General features: G+C 52.3%; 2 protein-coding genes across 2 annotated transcripts; both read left to right on the top strand.

Annotated features, from left to right (window-relative positions):
• The first annotated feature begins 999 nt into the window (after positions 1-999).
• CELA3B (chymotrypsin like elastase 3B) lies at positions 1,000-7,556 on the top strand. Its single transcript, XM_048519190.1, has 8 exons — positions 1,000-1,039; positions 1,783-1,868; positions 2,516-2,613; positions 3,919-4,053; positions 5,145-5,281; positions 6,316-6,458; positions 6,840-6,992; positions 7,469-7,556. Exons 1-8 carry the CDS (start codon positions 1,000-1,002, stop codon positions 7,484-7,486), a joined length of 810 nt encoding a protein of 269 aa, XP_048375147.1. The 3' UTR covers positions 7,487-7,556.
• A 3,379-nt stretch (positions 7,557-10,935) lies between these two features.
• Positions 10,936-16,726, top strand: LOC125445497 (proproteinase E-like). The gene is made up of 8 exons (XM_048518553.1): positions 10,936-10,975; positions 11,845-11,930; positions 12,596-12,693; positions 13,062-13,196; positions 13,597-13,733; positions 14,348-14,493; positions 14,693-14,845; positions 16,657-16,726. The coding sequence occupies exons 1-8, from the start codon at positions 10,936-10,938 to the stop codon at positions 16,675-16,677; spliced, it is 816 nt and encodes a 271-aa protein (XP_048374510.1). The 3' UTR covers positions 16,678-16,726.
• Positions 16,727-19,904: the final 3,178 nt, after the last annotated feature.

Below are 19,904 nucleotides of genomic sequence, written 5' to 3' on the forward strand. Positions count from 1 at the left end.
GCCAGGCCCTGGATGTCTTAGCATCCCCCCTCCCGCCCAGCCCCCCAGCCCCCCCCCGCCCTTCTTGCTTCTCCAGGTGTCTGCAGTGTAACCTTCTCAGCTTAACTGCAGATTAATGATTTGCCCGTCTGTTTCCAGACACACCTGCTGTGGGTCCCAGGAGAGAGACACAGGCTGGCTACATGGTAGTGGAACTAGGAGAAAACTTAGGAGGAGAAAGGTCGGCCTCCATGGAGTTCAAGGGCAGTGCCCTGATCTGGTGATCTCACCCCAGTGGCATTCAGAGGACACCAAAATCTCTTCAAGATGCTGTGGAGCACATCTTACCACAATCAGCTGATAAGTGGCCACCCCGCCCCCTACAGCCTGAGCAAAAGAGCACAGCGAGGGTCTTTTCAAGCCCTCCCCCCCCCCATATTCACACATCCCACTTTAGTTCATGGTTGTTTATCTCACCAGGGATCTGCACAAAAGTGAGTGTGCTGTGCTCAGCAGACCGGTTTTGCATGGCAGGAGAATGTTCGGCATCCCATATGACCACGAATGGCTGGGCACATCCTAAAGGAGAGGCTTCACCCACTCTTTGTTTCTAAAACAAGAGGTGCCAGAATTTAAGCCTGCCAAGAATCACCCCCTGGGTAATCAGATGTCTTGCTGTGGTGGCACCCTGTCCTCAGAGGTCCCATCAGTTCACATCTGCTGGAACTGAATTCTGGGGTTGAATCCAGGTCAGCCCTGGTTCAAATGTGGCTTCAAAGGATAAACGGTTTCCACAAGGACAGAACTCTGTACACAGGTTTCACCCAGGACTGTCCCTTCCGTCCTGCAGAGCACATGTGACTCTTGTAACAAATACGGTGGACTGGGCTGATCCCAGGTGTGGCCTTGGGCCATGCAGAGATAGGGCTGGCCATGCCTGCAGCTGGGAGTGAGGGGTGGGGGGTATTAAAAAGGCCCCGCTGCTCATGCCCACTCCCGCAGATTATCATTCGCACCACCATGTGGAGAGTCTTTATCGCACTCCTGCTCGCAGTTGGAGGTAATGTGCAGAGCCCAGGTGCATGGCCTTCTGCACTGCTGGTCTACCACCACAGCCCAAGGGACGTTCCTCGCCGGTTCCTTTTGTTTTCTCTCAGTGGGTTGTGGCTGTAAGAACAGGAAGAGTTGCTCCCCTGCCCAAAATGTTGACCTTCTTCTATTCAAGACCTCCTGCCTTGAATGTCTCCCGGCTGGCCCTCGGCCTTCCATGCATGAAGTTTTGCCTCTTCCAATGACAATTCCCCAACACTTACAGAGCCTGCAGCCTTCCATGAGATACTCTGGCTTCAACAGGACTTTTAGGACCCCGGATGCCAACTGGTGATGGGATTTGGCTGGAATTACTGTCAGTAGAAGACAGCAGTTCCTACTCGTGTTTAGGCCACGCACCTTACCCTAAGCGTCAGTGCAACCTGGGGGGAGTTGAGTACTGGGGGTAGATGGTTCTCCTTTGTGAAGGAAGCTGGAAGGTGTGTGTGGGACCATTGCGAGACCTGGCAGATAGACCCGGGTCCTGCTGAGTGAACTATTTATTTGCTTGGTTTATTCTCTGGCCTTTTCTGCAGGGACCATCTGGTCTGTAATCCAGGTAAGAGTGGGCTAGGCCAATGCCTCTGGCTCGCTCCTGTTGGATGCTGTGAACTGAAAACAACCTGCCTACCACAGACCCGTTCCCAGCAGATTGAGTTTGGGGAAATTGTTATGTGGGTAATCATTGTCTCGCTAAATCTGTTTTCTCCTCAGCTCATGGTTGTGGTGAGCCCACCTACGCTCCCCTGGGAAGAGTAGTGAATGGTCAGGATTCCGTGCCTTACAGTTGGCCCTGGCAGGTGAGTTCGGCTACTTTGAACTTTATTTATTTATTTTATTTTATTTATTATTAAACTTGTATACCGCCCTCCCCCGAAGGGCTCAGGGCGGTTCACAGCAAGCAAACAAAACAAACAGGCAAATAAACAAACAAATATCATACATTTAGTACTGGTCCTCATTAAGATACAGCGCTCAAATTATAATAATGAGCTTTGTAAAAAAATATGGGGTCCCCAGCAGACCAGTTGTTTAGGTGTGGTTGAAGCAAGTTGCTGCTTCTTTGTTCCCCGCAGAGCTATATGAGCAGCAAGTTGAAGATAAGCCTTGGGCTGCCCCAAATAAAGTACACCCATTACTAGAATTCAGTCCCCCCCCTAAAGTCCCCCAGCACGGTCTCCTGCCCACAGCTTCATTTTTGCACCCTGATACACGCCCCCCCCAACCTGGCAAACATTAATTGTTATTGGGGGTTTGAACTCTGAGGTATACCTTGGACCACAAGGAGTTGGGTGCTGGGAACCACCATCAGCCTTCTGGTGTCTAGGAAGTCCGTCTTAAGGCAGTGGAGCTGAGTGGCAGCAAGCTAGGAATGGACATGGAGTGGGGGAGAAGGGAAAGCCTTATGGGTACATCATCCCTCCCCCTTCACGATGCTTTTCCACAGATCTCCCTGCAGTATGAGAGCAACGGACAGTTCTACCACACTTGTGGAGGAAGCCTTATTGCCCCCAACTGGGTCATGACTGCCGGACACTGCATTTCGTAAGTTCTCTGACTGCACATGTGGAATAGAAGCGCTGGTTAGGATCTGAAGGAACAGGAGTTTATTCCCTGAGGTGGGAGGATGACTTGTTTGAACCGGAATATTTATTTATTTCTATGTATTTGGTAGTAGGAAGACACTGGAAGGCCCTCTAGATTCCTTTGGGCATCACTCATTTCAATAAAGAACCATTCAGAACTTGGGGGTAGATGTCAGTAAGGAATATAAACATGCGTAGCTGCCTTATAGTAGATCATTTCCTCTCCTTCAGGTGGCCCCGAACAGTCTATTCTGACAGGTAGTAACTCTCCAGATTTGCCTCAGGGAAAATTTGCATCATCTGAGATCCTTTAAACGGGACTTGCTGAGGACTGAACCCAGATCTCCTGCTTGCAAAGGCTTGCATGAGGCTATTAACTTCATGAGCACTGAGGCAAGGAAGTGAGGGGGAGGGGGAGGGAAGAGTGTTGCTTACATATTTTCTACAATCTGTCTGTCAGCCAAGCGGGCGTCCCTTTGTTTCCTGGAGATTGCCCACCTATCTCTTGGCTGTCAGGATGAGTTTTGTTTGTGCCAGAGTTCCTTGGTTTTGACTGAAACGGGTTTCCACTACCAATACTATGTCATACAATGCATGGCTTTATAATAGGTGTCAAACTCACGGCCCTCCAGATGTTATGGACCACAGTTCCCATCATCCCCTGCCAGCATTCTGGCAGGGGTGATGGGAACTGTAGTCCATAACATCTGGAGGGCTGCGAGTTTGACAGCTGTGTAAGAAGATATTGCTTTTATATGCATGCAAAGTGTCCTACCTTAATGTCTGAGCAACCACAAGTAGTCCTCCTTCAGAAAGAGGGAGCAGGGGTGCAAGATGAGAGAAGAAGAAGAAGAAGAAGAGTTTGGATTTACATCCCCCCTTCCTCTCCTGCAGGAGACTCAAAGGGGCTGACAATCTCCTTGCCCTTCCCCCCTCACAACAAACACCCTGTGAGGTAGGTGGGGCTGAGAGAGCTCCGAGAAGCTGTGACCAGCCCAAGGTCACCCAGCTGGCGCATGTGGGAGTGTACAGGCTAATCTGAATTCCCCAGATAAGCCTCCACAGCTCAGGCGGCAGAGCTGGGAATCAAACCCGGTTCCTCCAGATTAGATACATGAGCTCTTAACCTCCTACGCCACTGCTGCCCCAGCACCTCTCGTGTTACCAATGAATGCTAGAATGACCGCAGAGTGCCGTGGAGATCCTCACCCGGCACTGAATCCTGCTCGTGCCCGATTGTATGACCCCAGTCTTTCTCTTTCAGCTCATCCCGCCGGTACAAAGTTGTGCTGGGTGAGTACGACAGGAGTAAAGAAGAGGGCTCTGAGCAGCACATCCCTGTGAATTCAGGGGACATTTTTGTGCATCCTGGCTGGAACAACAACTGTGTATCTTGTGGGTAAGTACAACCTCTCTGGGAAAGGGAATGTTATCTGAGGGTTTATGCTACTTGGCACCTCTGAGGGACAGATTGAAGAGAAGAAGGATTGTATAAAAACTGCAGTGCACACAGGCCAAAAGGGAGATCTAGATCCTTCACAAGCTGGAGAAGCAACTGGCGATGGTTTTGTTTGTTTGGACCAGAAGAGTAAAGAGAGTACTAAAACCACTGTAATGGGACCTGTCTCTCCACATTTTCCGGGGCTGTTTGTTCCCTTCTTCTGTGCCCACAACCAAATTGTTTGCAGATCGTTAGCTGTCATATATCAAATTAAGGAGTCATTAGTAGAATTAGCTGGTCAGTTATGTTCTTTATCTTGATTCAAAACTTTAGGCCAAGAAGTTTTATTTTGGCAGAGACCATCATAAGAACATAAGAACATAAGAACTAGCCTGCTGGATCAGACCAGAGTCCATCTAGTCCAGCATTCTGCTACTCGCAGTGGCCCACCAGGTGCCTTTGGGAGCTCACATGCAGGATGTGAAAGCAATGGCCTTCTGCTGCTGCTGCTGCTCCTGAGCACCTGGTCTGCTAAGGCATTTGCAATCTGAGATCAAGGAGGATCAAGATTGGTAGCCATAGATTGACTTCTCCTCCATAAATCTGTCCAAGCCCTTTTTAAAGCTATCCAGGTTAGTGGCCATCATCTCTCAAATACTTAGAAGAAAGATGTCTGAAATTCCTGGGTCTACTTACCGGAGAATGGAATGAGACTCACAGAAATACAAGGACTCAAAGAGGACTTAATTTGAGCCAGGATTTAGCTCCGTAACATGTTTGCAAAGCCTTAACACAGGGTGCCTCCCTTCTCCAGTGAGCTTATTCCCACACAACTGAGATTAGAGGACGTGGTTTGATGTGGTCTGGAGCTTATCCTCCCTGCTACTTGGAATGCTGCCTTAAGGTTAAATTGCTTTTGGAGCAACAAAGACCCTCCGTATATGATTAATTCATTTTTCTCAGGCACAGAGTCCTGGAAGTTGATGGCCAGAGATCAGATCTCAACCTCTGCTTGGCTTCTCTGGGTGACCCCTTTCCTTCTCTTTCAGGGATGACATTGCCCTGCTCAAACTGTCCCATGAGGCAGTCCTCAACGATAAAGTGCAGCTCGGATGCCTCCCGCCCCGAGGAGAGTTGCTTCCCAACGACCACCCTTGCTTCATCAGCGGCTGGGGGCGCCTCTACAGTGAGTGATTCCAGGGTAGGGATAGAGAGAGGTTGCAAATATTCAACTCAAAGGCAGTGGAAATGGCTGCCAGTTCACATGCTCAGCCTCAGGGGACGTTCAGAGACAGCTGGTAGAAGTCTACCACACCCAAAAGACTCATGTCTGCCCTCCCCGCCATTTAACACCATTGCCGGCAATAGAACACAGCCCTATTGCTTACAGCACTGGCTCCTGCAAGTCCAAATGTATGCAGAATGGTGACCAACTTAAAAAAAGCATGCACAAATCAATAAAACTGCAAAAGCCACGAGACCCACTTTCAAGGGCTTCTTTCGGGTCAGGTTGAGAAATGCTGACCTATTGAACTTTCAGGTGCTTTTCAACAACCATAAATGGCGCCATGGAGCCTTTTCAAGAGGTTTCAGTTGTTTTACCCTCATCTGCTTACATAGGGCTTGGGTCGGCAACCTTTACCACCCAAAGAGCCATTTGGACCCGTTTTCCACAGCCCCGAAGATCTACTGAGCCGAAGAGGCAGGGCTCAAGACGGAGTCTTCGCTCGGTCCCCAAGGTTTGGCTCCTTCCACTCACCTTTCCTTTCAGCGCTGCTCTGGAAGGCTGGAGTGGATATGCTCCATCGCTTACACCTCTCCGGCAACCTTCCAGGCCACGCAAAGCTGCAGTATAAGGTTGAAAGAGCCGCATGCGGCTCCAGAGCCGCGGGTTGCAGACCCCTGACATAGGGAGAAAATGTCCCATTTCACTCCCCATGGAAGGAAATGGCTGCTGGCAACACAGACAGGATTCCCCTCTAAACCAACCGTGTCATGGCCACGTTTTTTGTTGCTGTAGAGATGCTGTGAAGCCAACCTCACTGCTGGCCAATTAACAATGTTAAGTGGGTACGTATTGAAAGAAATATGCCAATAATCCATTCAAAACAAATAAGAGAAATAAACACTTTCAAGAACACACAGCCATTAGAGAAGCCCTGTCAGGATGGTGGTGACCATCACAGAATCCTGACCCCTCTTTGGACTCTCCTCCTACAGCTGGCGGGCCCCTCCCCTCCATACTGCAGCAGGCATTGCTCCCAGTAGTAGACCACGCGCACTGCACACAGCCCACCTGGTGGGGATCCACTGTCAAGGAGACGATGGTTTGCGCTGGAGGAGACATACGAGCTGGATGCAACGTGAGTAGTAAATGGCGAACAAGAGACTTAAAGTGCAAAGGGGGGTAGGCAGGACTGTAATGATGTTGCCATGGTGATGCCTGTATCTTTAGATCTTAGGGTCTGTTTCTTGAGTAGAACAACAGAGAGCAGGCAGCACACTTCCCAATCCAGCCAGGAAACTAACTTCAACTTGACTGATGCAAAAAAGAACAATAAAATGAAAATAAGTGCTGTTGAGGCTCTGGACGCTGCCCTCTTGTGCCTTGGGCATTTGACTGCCGCATTTATTAAACAGAAATGATAACAGTAGATAAATATGTGTTCTGAGTACTACTAACAGATTCAACAGAGTCTTGTGGTCCCTTTAAGATTTAAAAGTTCTGTCATATTTTTTTTCAGGGTGACTCTGGTGGCCCCCTCAACTGCCAGGCTGGTGACGGGAGGTGGTACGTCCACGGAGTTACTAGCTTTGTGTCTGCCTGGGGGTGCAACACTTTGAAGAAGCCCACGGTCTTCACCCGGGTCTCTGCTTTCAACTCCTGGATTGAAGAGGTATTGTCCCGTTGGGGGACGGGAAAAGACCCTGCTGGCCAGAAGCCTCTTTCTTCCACAGCTGGGTGCTGCACAGTGCCTCTTGCTGATAGGAAATGGGATCTCTCTTCTCAATATGGGATGGGATGGAGTTACGTAGTAAGAAGGGCACATACAGAATATCCCAGTTTCTAGGAGGCAAGGAAGGAGCATGAAAAGTTAACTGACGGAACCAAGTGTTGCCTTATTGGAGCTCATAGATAAAATGCAGAACTTTGTTTGGAGAACCATCTTGTTTATGAGGCATTTTAGTTCATCCTGAAGTGGCCTAATTGGGTTCTGTCCTACTTGCATGTAAAAGACTACAGCTGTTAGCGGGGCTCTCAGCGCCAGATTTCTGCAGACTTCGGGTTGGAACACAGGGCACCGTTCAGGCTGCAGGTGGCCACTATGCGTGTACTTTTCTCATAACACAGCTCTGTTTTTTTGCTTTGCAGACGATTGCCAACAATTAATTTCAAGTAACAGCACCTCGTCCAACATTGGATTCTGCCTGATAAGAATAAAATACTTCTTGATTTAATATGTCTGTCTCTTGCACTAGTTCTTTCCTTTGCTTCCCTATTTTCTTCCCAAGGTTGCCGAACAATTAATACACCGAAGACATTTGGTCTTCCTTTCCTCAGCCCAGGATCCCCCCCCCCAAAAAAAAATGCTGCCAGACCACTTTCCCCTGTGCTTGCTCTTTGGGAAAGGGGGTGAAACAAAACCAAAAACCTGAATAAATGGATATTTTCATGAATAACATCAGAATTACAGGTGCTGAAATGTGGAAGGACTTAGTAGTGGCCGTGTTCTAGTAGTATTGTCTCCTGACGTTTCACTGGGCATCTAGATCATATGGCATCTTTCCAGAGGATCCCTCTGGAAGATGCCAGCCACAGATGCAGGCGAACACGTCAGGAGAGAATGCTGCCAGAACACGCCATGGCCACAGCCCGAAAACCAATACAGCACCCCAGTGATTCTTGGCCAGAAAGTTTCCTTCTCGACAATACATCAGAACTTTTTTGTACATGGAAGGTCAATTCAGGAAGCAAACATAACAACCAGCCTCTTAATTTATATACATAGTTCTGTATATCTTCTTCCTCTATTTGTTCTCTGGGCTATTCCCTGGCAACCAACAGTTCCTATTCAATAGCCTGAATCACCATTGATTTGAAATAGAGGCCAAGATGGTCTGGATTCATTTGGTTAAAGGTACACTAGAAGAAACTTTGCACAGCAACAGTTCAACATACTTTTTGTTGGGATATCAAAGCAAAGCATACCCAGGCCTAGCCCCACAGAGTTTTAGCAATGTGGCCCTATTCTGCACAATGCGGGACCCTCTTCAGGAACAAACCCCACACCGTCTGCAGTGTTGGAATGACGGCTGTGTGACGTAAGTGTGCAGGCACCCTCGAGACAGGGTTTGCTCAGCAGTACCCACTCAGACGTAACAACTAAAGACCTGGAACAGGAGGGAGCTAAATCCTGAAGAATGATACCTCTGCCACCTCACATCGAAAACATCTGCAAATATATTATTGGCAACATGGGAAATAAGAACATAAGAAAGAGCCAGCTGGATCAGACCAGAGTCCATCTAGTCCAGCTCTCTGCTAAACAAATAAAAAGATTATTGGAGGGGGAATGAGAGATACCAGAAATGAGGGGCTGAACCCATTAAATGAAAAGCGTTGGAATGCATTAAACTGCCAGATGAGTGTAGCTTGATTGCCAGAGATAAGATTTCAAGCTAAGCAAGGATACAAAGAAAAAGTGAAAACCTCTCGTCCTCTTCCTTTACACTTAGTAGTTATCCCAAATTATGTTTAATTAAGATAGGCTAGTAGGTCTTCAACTTGCAGTGTTTAAAAGTCCTTCTTTATCCCCATGATCTTTTACCACATGAACAAGATGGAGTCCCAAGGTAAACACCTCGTTCTTGCGCCCGTCCAAGGAGAAGAGCAAGATGAGAGAGAATTTATTTCCTGTGTCCTGGGACTTTCTAATGTCCCTCTGCTGCATGAGTTCTGAGTCCTCTCCCTTTCCAGTGGAAGTGTGCTTTGATCTCCTTCTTTCGGAAGAGTGGAACATTCGATTTATAGTCATCTTTTGAATCCATCTATGTACACTGTCTCTGCTTTCAGGGTGTAACGATTTTGCTGGAAACCCGGTGTGAGGGGGGCTCAACTATTATCCTCCTTCAGCCAGAACAAATGTAAACACTAAAACACTGATGTGTCCTGTATTCAGAGCTAGATGGCCCACCAGGTGAAGGAAAAGAGATTCCACCTAAACATCAGGAAAAACTTCCTGACAGTGGAATGCACTAGTCTCTGTCTTTTGAGGGTTTTTTAAAAGAGAGGCTCGGTGGCCATCTGTCAGGAGTGCTCTGATTGTATATTCCTGCACTGCAGAGGGTTGGACTTGATGGCCTTTGGGGTCTCTTCCAACTCTATGATTCTAACTCATGCAAAGAGTTTAATCTCAGTTGCTGAACTCTTGCTAGCCACCTTGAATATTTGAAGATGCAGGTCCTCCCCCCCCCCCCATAAAGAAATATGCCCCAGCACCAATTGCTCAGAACTGCTGGGTAATTTTTCTGTTCAGTGAAATTGTTTTGTATCAAGGAAAGAGGCTCCGGATAGTGTTGTATTCTTAGGTCAAAATTGGCCCTGCAAAATCCTGGATTCCTCAGACTAGAAGACTGCCTGAGAAGTGAGTTCAGTCCCAGGAACCCTCATCTGACAGGCTGCTGCCGTGTTAGGAGACCTGCAGTGTGGAAGGTCGTGGTTCATTTTGACTCTTGGTTTTCTTCTTCACAAGAGGGTTTTTTAAAAAGGTGTTCTTCATATTCTTCATAGATACAATCTCCCTGGAAAAGGCAGAATGGGTACTGTTTTGTCAAGGGCAGGGACCCCCAGCCAATAAAAACATTTGACCGACTCAACATTATGCATGCCCATGTATCCATCACACCAGTGAATTCTCTTCCTTCTTTGCGCCATGACAAATGGTGAAATAACTGCTTCCAAGGCAGCCTCCACTAGATGGCGCATGGCTCCATAGAATTCTGGAACATCTGGTCTTTAAAATGTGCATTTGTTTTCCCAAGAGGAAGGAGTTTCCACAGCCCTGTGGGTCGAATGTGCATTTTCCCACCCAAGATAAAAGTTATAGCTGGTCATATAATGTCCTTCATCTCAGGCTCTGTCATCTCTGTATGTGATCTGGGGAGGGGGCGGGGGATGTCGGCATGTCCTTGTTCCAAAATAGGTCCCTTTCAGCCAAGATCATTTATTAATTGTCAACGGCTTCCCCCTCGCCCCTCCCTGTCCCACCTGCTCTGATTCCCAGGGGAGATTCCGGTCAGCACCAGGCCCGGCCGTCTGCCAGCACGGAGGACCTGGGAAAGGACCCACCTGCTGCCCACACCTCAGGCATCAGCTGCAGGGATTCATTTTGGCCTTGGGATGTTTGGGGCCAGGATTCAGCCCCAGAGCCTATCAAGCACCCCATATCCACAGAGCATCTCAGCCCCTTGCTAAGAGCAACACCAGTGCCGCTATAGGGCAGATATAGGGCCAAGCCTCCACCCTTGGGTTGAGCTCTGGCCTCCACCCCTCGGCCTCCCCTTAAGAGACTCAGGTGAGGCAGCAGCTGCTCCCTTCCCTGGCTTCCCAAGGCTGGGCAAGTTATCTGGTTGTCTACATCCCCCTCTGGCTGATACTTTGGCACTTCTGCTGCCTGGCACGAGCCCAAGTCTAATCAGAGGGGGCCCGGCTGCCTGTGTGTGAAGCCCCAGAGCGGCTTTGGCTGCTGTACAATAGGACAACACAACACCCCCCATGTCCACTGCTTGATAAAGGGGAGTATTAAAGGCTCTGTGTCTGATAGTGTCAACCTCGACAAGATGCTGGTGCTGTTGATCCCCATTTGGCTGGTGGCCGGTGGTAAGAAACAATCCGCAGATCCCTCTCGAGGCTGCGCAAACCAGGGCTTGGTCGATTGCAGGCGGTGCAGCAAAGCAGGATCCCAAACTAGGGGTCGGAGCTGCTGAGTCCAGCACATTCTGCACTGATTGTTCACAGACAGCCCCCCCCCTTTGGCGAGTAGCCTTGTGTGTGTGGCTCGCTTGACTACCAGCACAGCAAGACAGGAAGGAGGTTCTTCCTCCTGGAAGGCAGAGAGGCAGCCAGAAAGGGAAGCTGGGCATTGTTACCCAATGCACCTAAGAGACTCCCCAGACCTTATTGCATAAAACCAGGGCTTAAACAAGCACCGCTGGGTCACGATGTCTGAATGCGATCTCTGGGTCTCTCCACTCCTGCTCAGCCTCAGCCAGAGCAAGGCATGCTCCTGGGAGAATGGCCCACCTCGGCCCTACTGAACTGCACTCATTCAGAAGACAGACAGTGAGGTATGCTGGAGGAGAGGGTCTAGCCATGCCAGGAGCCCTTGGTCACAACTGGCCTTCCAGGCACCCAGGCAGAGATGACTTCATGAGGCTGTGTCCTGCCAGCGCTGACCCTTGGCCCTTCCAGCTCAGTAGTGTACACTCTCTTGCAGCAGCTCTCCAGGGTCCTGGAACCTTCTGGTTGCGGTGGGTTTTCTGGGCTGTGTGGCCTTGGTCTGGTGGATCTTGTTCAAGATCCACCAGACCACGGCCACACAGCCCGGAAAACCCACCACCACTAGTTGAATCCGGCTGTGAAAGCCTTCGACCAGACAATGGACCCTTCTGTTTGAGAAGCGGATCCCCTTTCCTTCAGGCCGCCTCTCTCTGCCGTGCACAGAAGTTGCCCTCTGCTCTCCCCTGCAGCCTCCGGGTGTGGACAGCCCATCTACGCTCCCAACGCCAGAGTGGTCAACGGCGAGGACGCCAACCCCTTCAGCTGGCCCTGGCAGGTGAGCCACCCAACCATCCTCCTGGCTCCACACCATCCATGCCACAGCGGCAAGGGAACCTGGCTGCAGCAGAAGCCCTTCGCTCTGTCCTTCCTGCCAGGGGAGCACTGGGGTTGCCAACCTTTGGGGGGGGCTGTAGTTCTCCCACAATCACAACCGATCTCCCAACTACAGAGATCAGTCCCCGGGGGGGGGGGGCAGCGTCTGTGGCATCACACCTTTGCAGAACAGCCTCTCCTGGCAACCCTGGGGGAGGGGCCTACTGGCCCCATGACATTGGGGAACAGTTGAACCAGCAGGGGCTGAGGCTTCCAGAGGGTCTGCAGAGTGGTAGATCTGCCCTCCTTGAGGTTCTTTTTCCACCTTCTGAGGACACCCACAGAGGCACCATTTGGGGTGTCTCTCCAAGGCTCAGGGCCAACGGGGCTCCTCTGTAGACCTCCAGCATTCCTCAGGTGGGGGTCATGAACATCCATTTTTAAATGGGGGCTCTGTCAACCTTTGAGCACCTCCTCTAGGACAGCAGTGCCCAAGATCTCAAGGCAGCTGTACCTGCAGCCAGACAGAGTCCTTCTTGTCCCGATGGGGAGCCTCTCTTCAGAAAGGGGGGTGGCGGCGGCTGCCCAGCCCTCCAAGAAACAGCCTTCTCCCTTGCCTCCCTGCAGATCTCCCTGCAGTACGAGAAGGATGGCGTCTTCCGTCACACCTGCGGGGGGAGTCTTATTGCCCCCAACTGGGTCATGACAGCGGCACACTGCATCTCGTAAGCTCCCTCTTGTGCAGCACGGGGTGGGCGTCTTTTGGGGAGGGGCGTCAGCAGAAGCAGCTGTTCGCTTGGGGAAGGAGCATTTTGCCAGTGAGGATTTCTTCCCGGTGGGATCCAAGGCCCCTTTTGCTGGGGATCCAACACTGGAGGGCTGTCATGTGGCCTTTGGCTCCTTGCTTGACTAGGAGCTCTACCCTAAAAAGTCTGCCAGCCACTCTGGCTCCTGTTAGGGGAGCGGGAGGAAACTGCTCCAGCTTCCCAGGAAATAAAGTTTAGGAGTCGCTGGATGACTCCGTGCATCAGTGGACTCCCCGCCACGTGCTCTGTCTCCTCAACACGACCTTTTCAGTGGGCTCTCTTTCCAGCAACTCCCGCCGCTATGAGGTGGTGCTGGGAGAATACGACATGGACCAGGAGGACGGTTCGGAGCAGCGCATCCCTGTGAACTCCGATGACATTTTTGTGCACCCGCGCTGGCTGTCCTTCTGCGCACCCTGTGGGTAAGCAATGCTCAGCCAGGGCTCTCGGGATGCCCCCGGGGCCAAGGAGGCTTCCAAGGCCGAGCAGGGTTCCGTTTCCAGAGCAAAGATGCCCCCGTGCTTAGCCCCAGAACGCACTCTCAGTGCTGCAGCATTGAAATCTGAAGTTGTAATAAAAGACCACAGCGCCTCTGAGCAGGCACAGAGTATATTTCCCCTCCACCTTGAATAGCCTCCTCTGGGCCTGGATTAGGGAGAAGGGTTTCCGTGGCAAGGCATGTGCACGTGTGTTGAGGCACCTCATGCTGGATGAATGGATCCTTCCCGGGGAAAGATTGCCCGGGTAAAGGCCACATCCAGGCTCAGGGTCACCTGCTCAGGAAGCCCCCAGACTCCTCCTGAAGGTCTCTTTCCACCCCAGCAATGACATCGCCTTGCTGAAGTTGTCTCGCAGTGCTGAGCTGAACGACAAGGTGGAGCTGGCCTGCCTCCCACCTGCTGGGGAGGTCCTGCCCAACGATTACCCCTGCTACATCAGCGGCTGGGGACGCCTCTACAGTACGTGACTTCACCTTTACGACTGTGCGGCTGAGCAGGAGGGAGGGAGGGAGGGAGGGAGCGTGTCTGAGGATGTGCATCATGCCCGGGCACACACAGCCGCTGGTCTGCACAGATGCCTCCAGCAGGCGGTGTGGAGCGATGCCTCCTTCCAGCTCAAAATGGTCTCAAAGAGGGACAGGTCTGGGATGTTCTTTCTGACACCAACCAGGGCCCCGGGTGTGTCGACACTCATTGCGAGATTTTTCTCAGCAGCCCAAATGCCCAGTGCTGACGGGCTTTGCCTTTGGGGAGATTCGTCATCCTCAGAAGAGGACCCTGGTGGAGCCATCAGGTGCAAAAATGGCAGCTGGGCAACCGTATGGTGTGGCTGGCCACAGACTGTTGGTGGGGAGGCAGCAGCTGCTCGATGCCTGTCGCCCCCCTGAGCTGCCTCATCTGCCCGCCTCCATCGGTCACTTGATTTTTGCATTCCGGCTCTCCAAGCCCTCTGAACCCACTCAGCCCCTCCCACCTTTATGACTGGGGGGGCGGACCCTTGGTGCCTGGACTGGCAAGGGACTCCGGCCCCCACTTGGGTGCCCCCACGCCACCAGCGTTGCCTTTCTTTGCAGCCGGTGGCCCCCTCCCCTCCAGACTGCAGCAGGCGGTTCTTCCGGTGGTGGACCACGCCCACTGCACCCAGCCTGACTGGTGGGGAGCCCTGGCGATCCGGGAAACCATGGTGTGCGCCGGCGGAGACATCCGAGCAGGCTGCAATGTGAGTGGGGCACCAATAGCAGTGCGGCTGTGAGCTCTGCCGGCCACAGTCTCCGTGGCACCTTCTGCCACGGGGACCCTGAATGGCGGCCTGGGAGAGAAGCCTTGTGGTGCGGGCCAGGGGGTGAAGGCAAGATCCCACACGGAGCCTGCAAAACAGGCCCCTGACCTCTGGGCGGGTGTGGGTGTCTTGTCTGCAGGGTGACTCCGGTGGCCCCCTCAACTGCCAGGCTGCAGATGGAAGATGGCAGGTCCACGGCATTGCCAGCTTTGTCTCTGGTTTGGGATGCAACGCCCTGAAGAAACCCACCGTCTTCACCCGAGTCTCTGCATTCGATGACTGGATCCAGGAAGTGAGTTGTCTTTGGTACCCAGTCAGTGGAGCAGCAGTGGCGTAGTGGTTAAGAGCAGGTGCATTCTAATCTGGAGGAACCGGGTTTGATGCCCCACTCTGCCACTTGAGCTGTGGAGGTTTATCTGGTGAACTAGATTAGCTTGTGCACTCCAACACACGTCAGCTGGGTGACCTTGGGCTAATCCAGGGGTCTGTAACCTGTGGCACTTCAGATGTTTATGGACTACAAATTCCATCAGCCCCTGCCAGCATGGCCAATTGACCATGCTGGCAAGGGCCGATGGGAATTGTAGTCCATGAACGTCTGGAAAGCCGCAGGTTGCAGACCCCTGGGCTAGCCACAGCTTCTCGGAGCTCTCTCAGCCCCACCCACTTCAGGGTGTTTGATGTGAGGAGGGAAGGGCAAGGAGATTGTAAACCCCTTTGTAAGTCTCCTACAGGAGAGAAAAGGGGATATAAATCCAAACTCCTCCTCCTCCTCCTCCTCCTCCTCCTCCTCCTCCTCCTCCTCCTCCTCCTCCTCCTCCTCTTCTTCTTCTTCTTCTTCATCATCATCATCATCATCATGAGAAAAACATTGGGGAAGGGGTTTGAGGTTCAGCAGAAGGCAACTTACTAGAGCGGTAACATCTGGATAATGATCCGGACCCTACTCTGAAGGAAGTGCAGCCGTGCAGCCGTGTGCCTGCTCCATGCTGCAACCTCTGAGTCCGGTGGGCGCGTGGCCTGGTGTTGCTGGATAGATTTCAGCCTGAACTTGGAGTCAGTTCCAGTCTTCAGTTCAACCTAGTTTCAGACCATAGTAATCTTTCTCCTCATTACTATCAGTTTGCCAGGAAAATTTAATATTTTACTGTGACAATTTTATTGTATTTTGTCAATTTTAAGAAAATGGTAAGCTCCTATAAAAGCCTGAAGTGGCTGGTTTGGAAGAACAAAAAATCTATTTAATGGGGCAGGAAAGAAAGGAAATTGGAAGTGTAGCTCAGCCAGGTCAGAACTTGTCCAGGCTGCAGCTCTTGACCAAGTGGAGATCCAGGAGGAAGCCCCCCCCCCCCCCGCAAACAGAACAAGAACACCTCGCAGCAGCTGAATGGCTAATGGATTTTGTGAGTCAGAGGCCACCATCCAACGCACATGCAGGCTTTGAGCACACGTGTGGTTGTGGAGAACATGGTTCCCTGGTTGTGTAGATTATGTATGTATTTCAAATAGTTTCACCCTCCCCTTTGGATTTTTAGTTTATAAATCCTGCAAAATAAACTCAAGAATAAAATGTCTGAAACAAGATGGAAGCAATGCCCACACCAAGCACCAGTCAAATAGACCACAGCCAAAACTGGCTGGAAACAGCCTCCCCCTGAAAATTTGGAGGAGATCAAATAGATTTACCCTGGAACCGAAGAGACAGAAGAGCAGGCACCAAGTGGGTGGTGCCTAATGAGGGTGCCACTGCAAAGCCCTTCGGGGGTGAGGCGGCCTATAAATAAATAAACAAACAGACAGACAGACAGACAGACAAATAAATAAGGTCCTGACCATGGTAGCTGCCTGCTTGTCCCTCCAGAGGTGGGGGGGGGGGCACAGAATAGAATCCCAAAGCAGCCCGGAGAAGAGGGTCCTTCAGTTGGCGCTGCTGCCTTTCCCAGGCCAGGCTCATGGCTACCACTCTGGGCAGGGTGGCGCGTGTGAGAAAGGAGAGAGCAAGGACCCACGAGCGGCATAACAGAGGAATCTCTGCCCTGCAACCAACCCTGTAGCCCAGATTTCATTCCTAAAAATACCCTTCCTTTCCCCCTTTCCTTTCAGACCATGGCTGGCCATCTGTGATGAGCGGAGTCTTCTGAGATCTGAAATAAAGAGGCTGAAAAGTCCTGCTCAAACTTTGTGGTTTCCTTTTTGGCTGTTTTGCAGCCTTGCATCCAAACCCCTGCACCATCCTGCCCATGAGCTCAGCCCCTGCCTTGGCACCTACTTCTCAGCAGCTGCTAAAGAATCCCTCTCTCTGGAGGGCTTCCTGCCGTGCCAGCAGGGCACTGAGGGCAGCGGTCAGGCTGGGCTCATTCACTCCTTCATAGCACCCGCCCTGACTCAGGCAAAGCCACTGAACTCTGCACAAGAGTGCAGCAAATAGAGACACCCCCTGGCACATGGCCCTTCCTGGCACACCCCTGGCAGCACTGCAGAGAGTGACCCACCGGCTGGGGCACCTCCTCCTGGGCACCTTAGAAATTAACTGCAACTGGCCGAGGCCTGTGCCGGGCCAGAAGTGCCCTTTGTCAGAGCACAGATCATGGGGGAGGGAAGATAAAGAGAGCCCTCCCCTCCCTGGGGCACCCAAGAGTCAACAAGTGCCCAAATGGTTTTATTGCTGCAAATGTACCCAGAGCTTTTATTGTGGCTCATTCAGGTGGTGCTGGGGAGATAAGGGTGCTGGTGAAATGGGGTGAGTGGACTTGGCACTTCCGTGGCTGTGGCAGGGATCCAAGGCAGGGTGTCCTCAGCGGCCGGGTCACAGGGCCTGCAGCCAGTGTTGTGAACCCCTGGAGTCCCCTGAGGCCCCACCGATTGCTGAATCTGCCTGAGCAAGCAGGAGATGGCCAACTGGCCCACCGTGCTTAAGCTGCAAAGCGCCAGGAGGAGCTTCAGGCTGCTGCAGTGGGTGGGAACTGACTGATGTCCAGAAGCCAATGAAGTACTTCATTAGAGGTCCCAGAGCCAGAAAAGGACCCCCCCCCCACTTGAGGGGGGCTGAGGGTGCAGATCAGTCATCCAGAAGTTCGCTGGGTAGATGGATGGGAAGAGTGGGGTGGGGAGCTCAGCGTGGGTGGGGTGGGTGGAACCTCACAGAACCCCAAAGATAGTTCCTGCACTACCTGGGGTGGCCAGGCCCAAGCGGGGAGGGTGACACCTTGAATCATCCCTGGCCACTGAGAAGGCATAGGGGCCACCTCCTCCACCATCCACCGGCAGTGGTCAAGCCCGACGCTGCAGGGCAACAAAGGAGCCACCATGGGGTGGGGGGCACGTGAAGATCTGTTGAGGGGGGGGGGGGGGCAGGAGGAACTGAAAGCATAGAACCTAATTTGATCACAGAGGAATCCGCCCCAGCTCAGTCTCGGCTGCCCAGGCAGGCAGCCTCCAAGGCAGAGAGGAACCTAGCAATCACGGAACTCCGATGGAGGCACATCTGCAGGAGGCTCTTCTACAATAGCAGAGCCCCACTCCTGGGGGGGGCTGGGCAGAGACTTTCAGTGGGGCAGAGAGGGAGGGCGGAAGCAGGTCAGGCAGAGTTTGCTGGGGGCAGAAAGGGCGGTCTGCTCTGCGGGGAGGACCGGCGGGGTGGCTGGCACCCCAGGCTTCACAGAGACCCGAACCGCTTGCTGCTTCTGCTGCCCTGGCTGAAGGAGACCTGCCTGCTCAAGGAACCCCCCCACCCCAATCAATCCTCGGTCTGCAGCCAGGAACGGGGGCAAAGAGGCTTCATGACAAACAGCTTAGCCCTGCAAAGGGCCCCGTGTTTGTGCGTTTGTGCCCGTGTTCCCGCAGCAATCTGTGCGACAATCAGGTTTATTTCCCCCCATAAAAAACCAAGCACAGCATGAATTATGGCCTGGGGTGGACCCCGGCCTCTGGCTGCAACTCTGGGCCTGTGGCCAGAGTCTACCTGCCAGGACGCCAGGACTCCTCAGAGGTCAGCCCTCCGTCCTAGACTCAGATCTGGGGGGCCAGCAGCGGTGACTCTCCTGGCTTCCCAGACGAAGATTGTTAAGGTTTGCCAAGCCCTTGACACCCTCCTGTGCTTGGCTATGGCTGCTTGGGAAATATAACCCCCCCCCCTTGGAAGCAGTGTAAACACAAGGGGCCCTCTGGGGCCAGGGGAATTCCCCTCCAGGGCTGAGCAGGAAAGAGTGGGTGGATACTCTGGGGCCACGGAAGGCAGGACTGCTCTCTCCGGACTGATTCCTGGCACCACTCGTGGCTTTGCAAGGGAGGGAGGGATCCCCCGCCCCATTTACCCGACACACCCCAGGCTTCTCCAGAGCTCTTTTGGACACACTTTCATCACTGTGGAGCCCTGGTGACCTTTGGCCAGCCGCTCTGGTGCAACCTGGGGAGGATGGCTCCCAACCGCCGAGGAGGAGCAGGTAGAACACGTCCCTAAACTATGCTTGGAGAGGAAAAAAAAGCCAAGGAGGAGAGCTTGATATCAGATGCAGGCCCTGCTGGACTGGGGCGGTCCTGAACAAAGGGTTTCAGCAGAAAGACAGGTGGGGTGAGAATTTAAGCACAGAGGAGGGTTGGTAAGATTGCCACCAACCTGCCTCACGTCTGACTGATAGCTCCATCTGTTGACACCCTGAGAATGGTTCTCTTAAGTCTGGTTCTCCGATTTACAGCATTGTAAGGAGGAGGCATTGTGCCTGCACAGTTGACTATCCCTCCTGGGGTCACTGTTGCCAGGTATGGCCCCAAAAGCCATGTGGGGAGCAGTTACCATCCATGATGTCAGATCAGGGACAGGCTTAAAAACTCAGGTGGGAGCAGGCACCAGTCAAGGCAACAAAGAGGTGGTAGCCTCCCCACCCCTCCCACAAAGGCCGCGGCTCTGGGAGGAGCACCCCATGTCTGCTGCCAGGGGCTGGCGTGGGCAGCTTGCAAAGCCACAACAGATCCTCAACCCCAAACCATGGGAAAGGATCACACTTGCCCATCCTCCCAAGAGGCAAGTTCATGCAGGCGACCTGTGCTGGCGCCAGAGTGCTCTCTGGGCGCAGCCGGTGATCATCCTCAGCTGCAATAAAAATACGACCTGTCATACTCTTTTTTTTTATCACCACCAATTTTCAACAGCCAAAGGCTTTTACCAAGAATTAGCAAAATTAAAACACCACAAGTCTGTGGCGGAGTCTAGCTAGAGTTCACCAGTGAGGGAAACCTAGCGTGAGCTTCGTACCTGAAATGGTTTCAAGGGACCACAGAATCTACCGCAGAAATGGGCAACTCTGCTCTGTGTCTGACACAGGGAGCCACAGGGAATGCTACATGGGTTCCAC

This window comes from Sphaerodactylus townsendi, linkage group LG16, assembly GCF_021028975.2.
Source record: "Sphaerodactylus townsendi isolate TG3544 linkage group LG16, MPM_Stown_v2.3, whole genome shotgun sequence".
Taxonomy (NCBI): Eukaryota; Metazoa; Chordata; class Lepidosauria; order Squamata; family Sphaerodactylidae; genus Sphaerodactylus; species Sphaerodactylus townsendi.

Bases quoted from the DNA above. Each gene is read 5' to 3' on its own strand.
- LOC125445497 (XM_048518553.1), top strand. From the start codon at position 10,936: ATGCTGGTGCTGTTGATCCCCATTTGGCTGGTGGCCGGTG. The intron at 10,976-11,844 runs GTAAGAAACAAT...TCTCCCCTGCAG, and splicing joins CATTTGGCTGGTGGCCGGTG to CCTCCGGGTGTGGACAGCCC. The intron at 13,197-13,596 runs GTAAGCAATGCT...TTTCCACCCCAG, and splicing joins TCCTTCTGCGCACCCTGTGG to CAATGACATCGCCTTGCTGA.
- CELA3B (XM_048519190.1), top strand. From the start codon at position 1,000: ATGTGGAGAGTCTTTATCGCACTCCTGCTCGCAGTTGGAG. The intron at 1,869-2,515 runs GTGAGTTCGGCT...GCTTTTCCACAG, and splicing joins CTTACAGTTGGCCCTGGCAG to ATCTCCCTGCAGTATGAGAG. The intron at 6,459-6,839 runs GTGAGTAGTAAA...ATTTTTTTTCAG, and splicing joins ACATACGAGCTGGATGCAAC to GGTGACTCTGGTGGCCCCCT.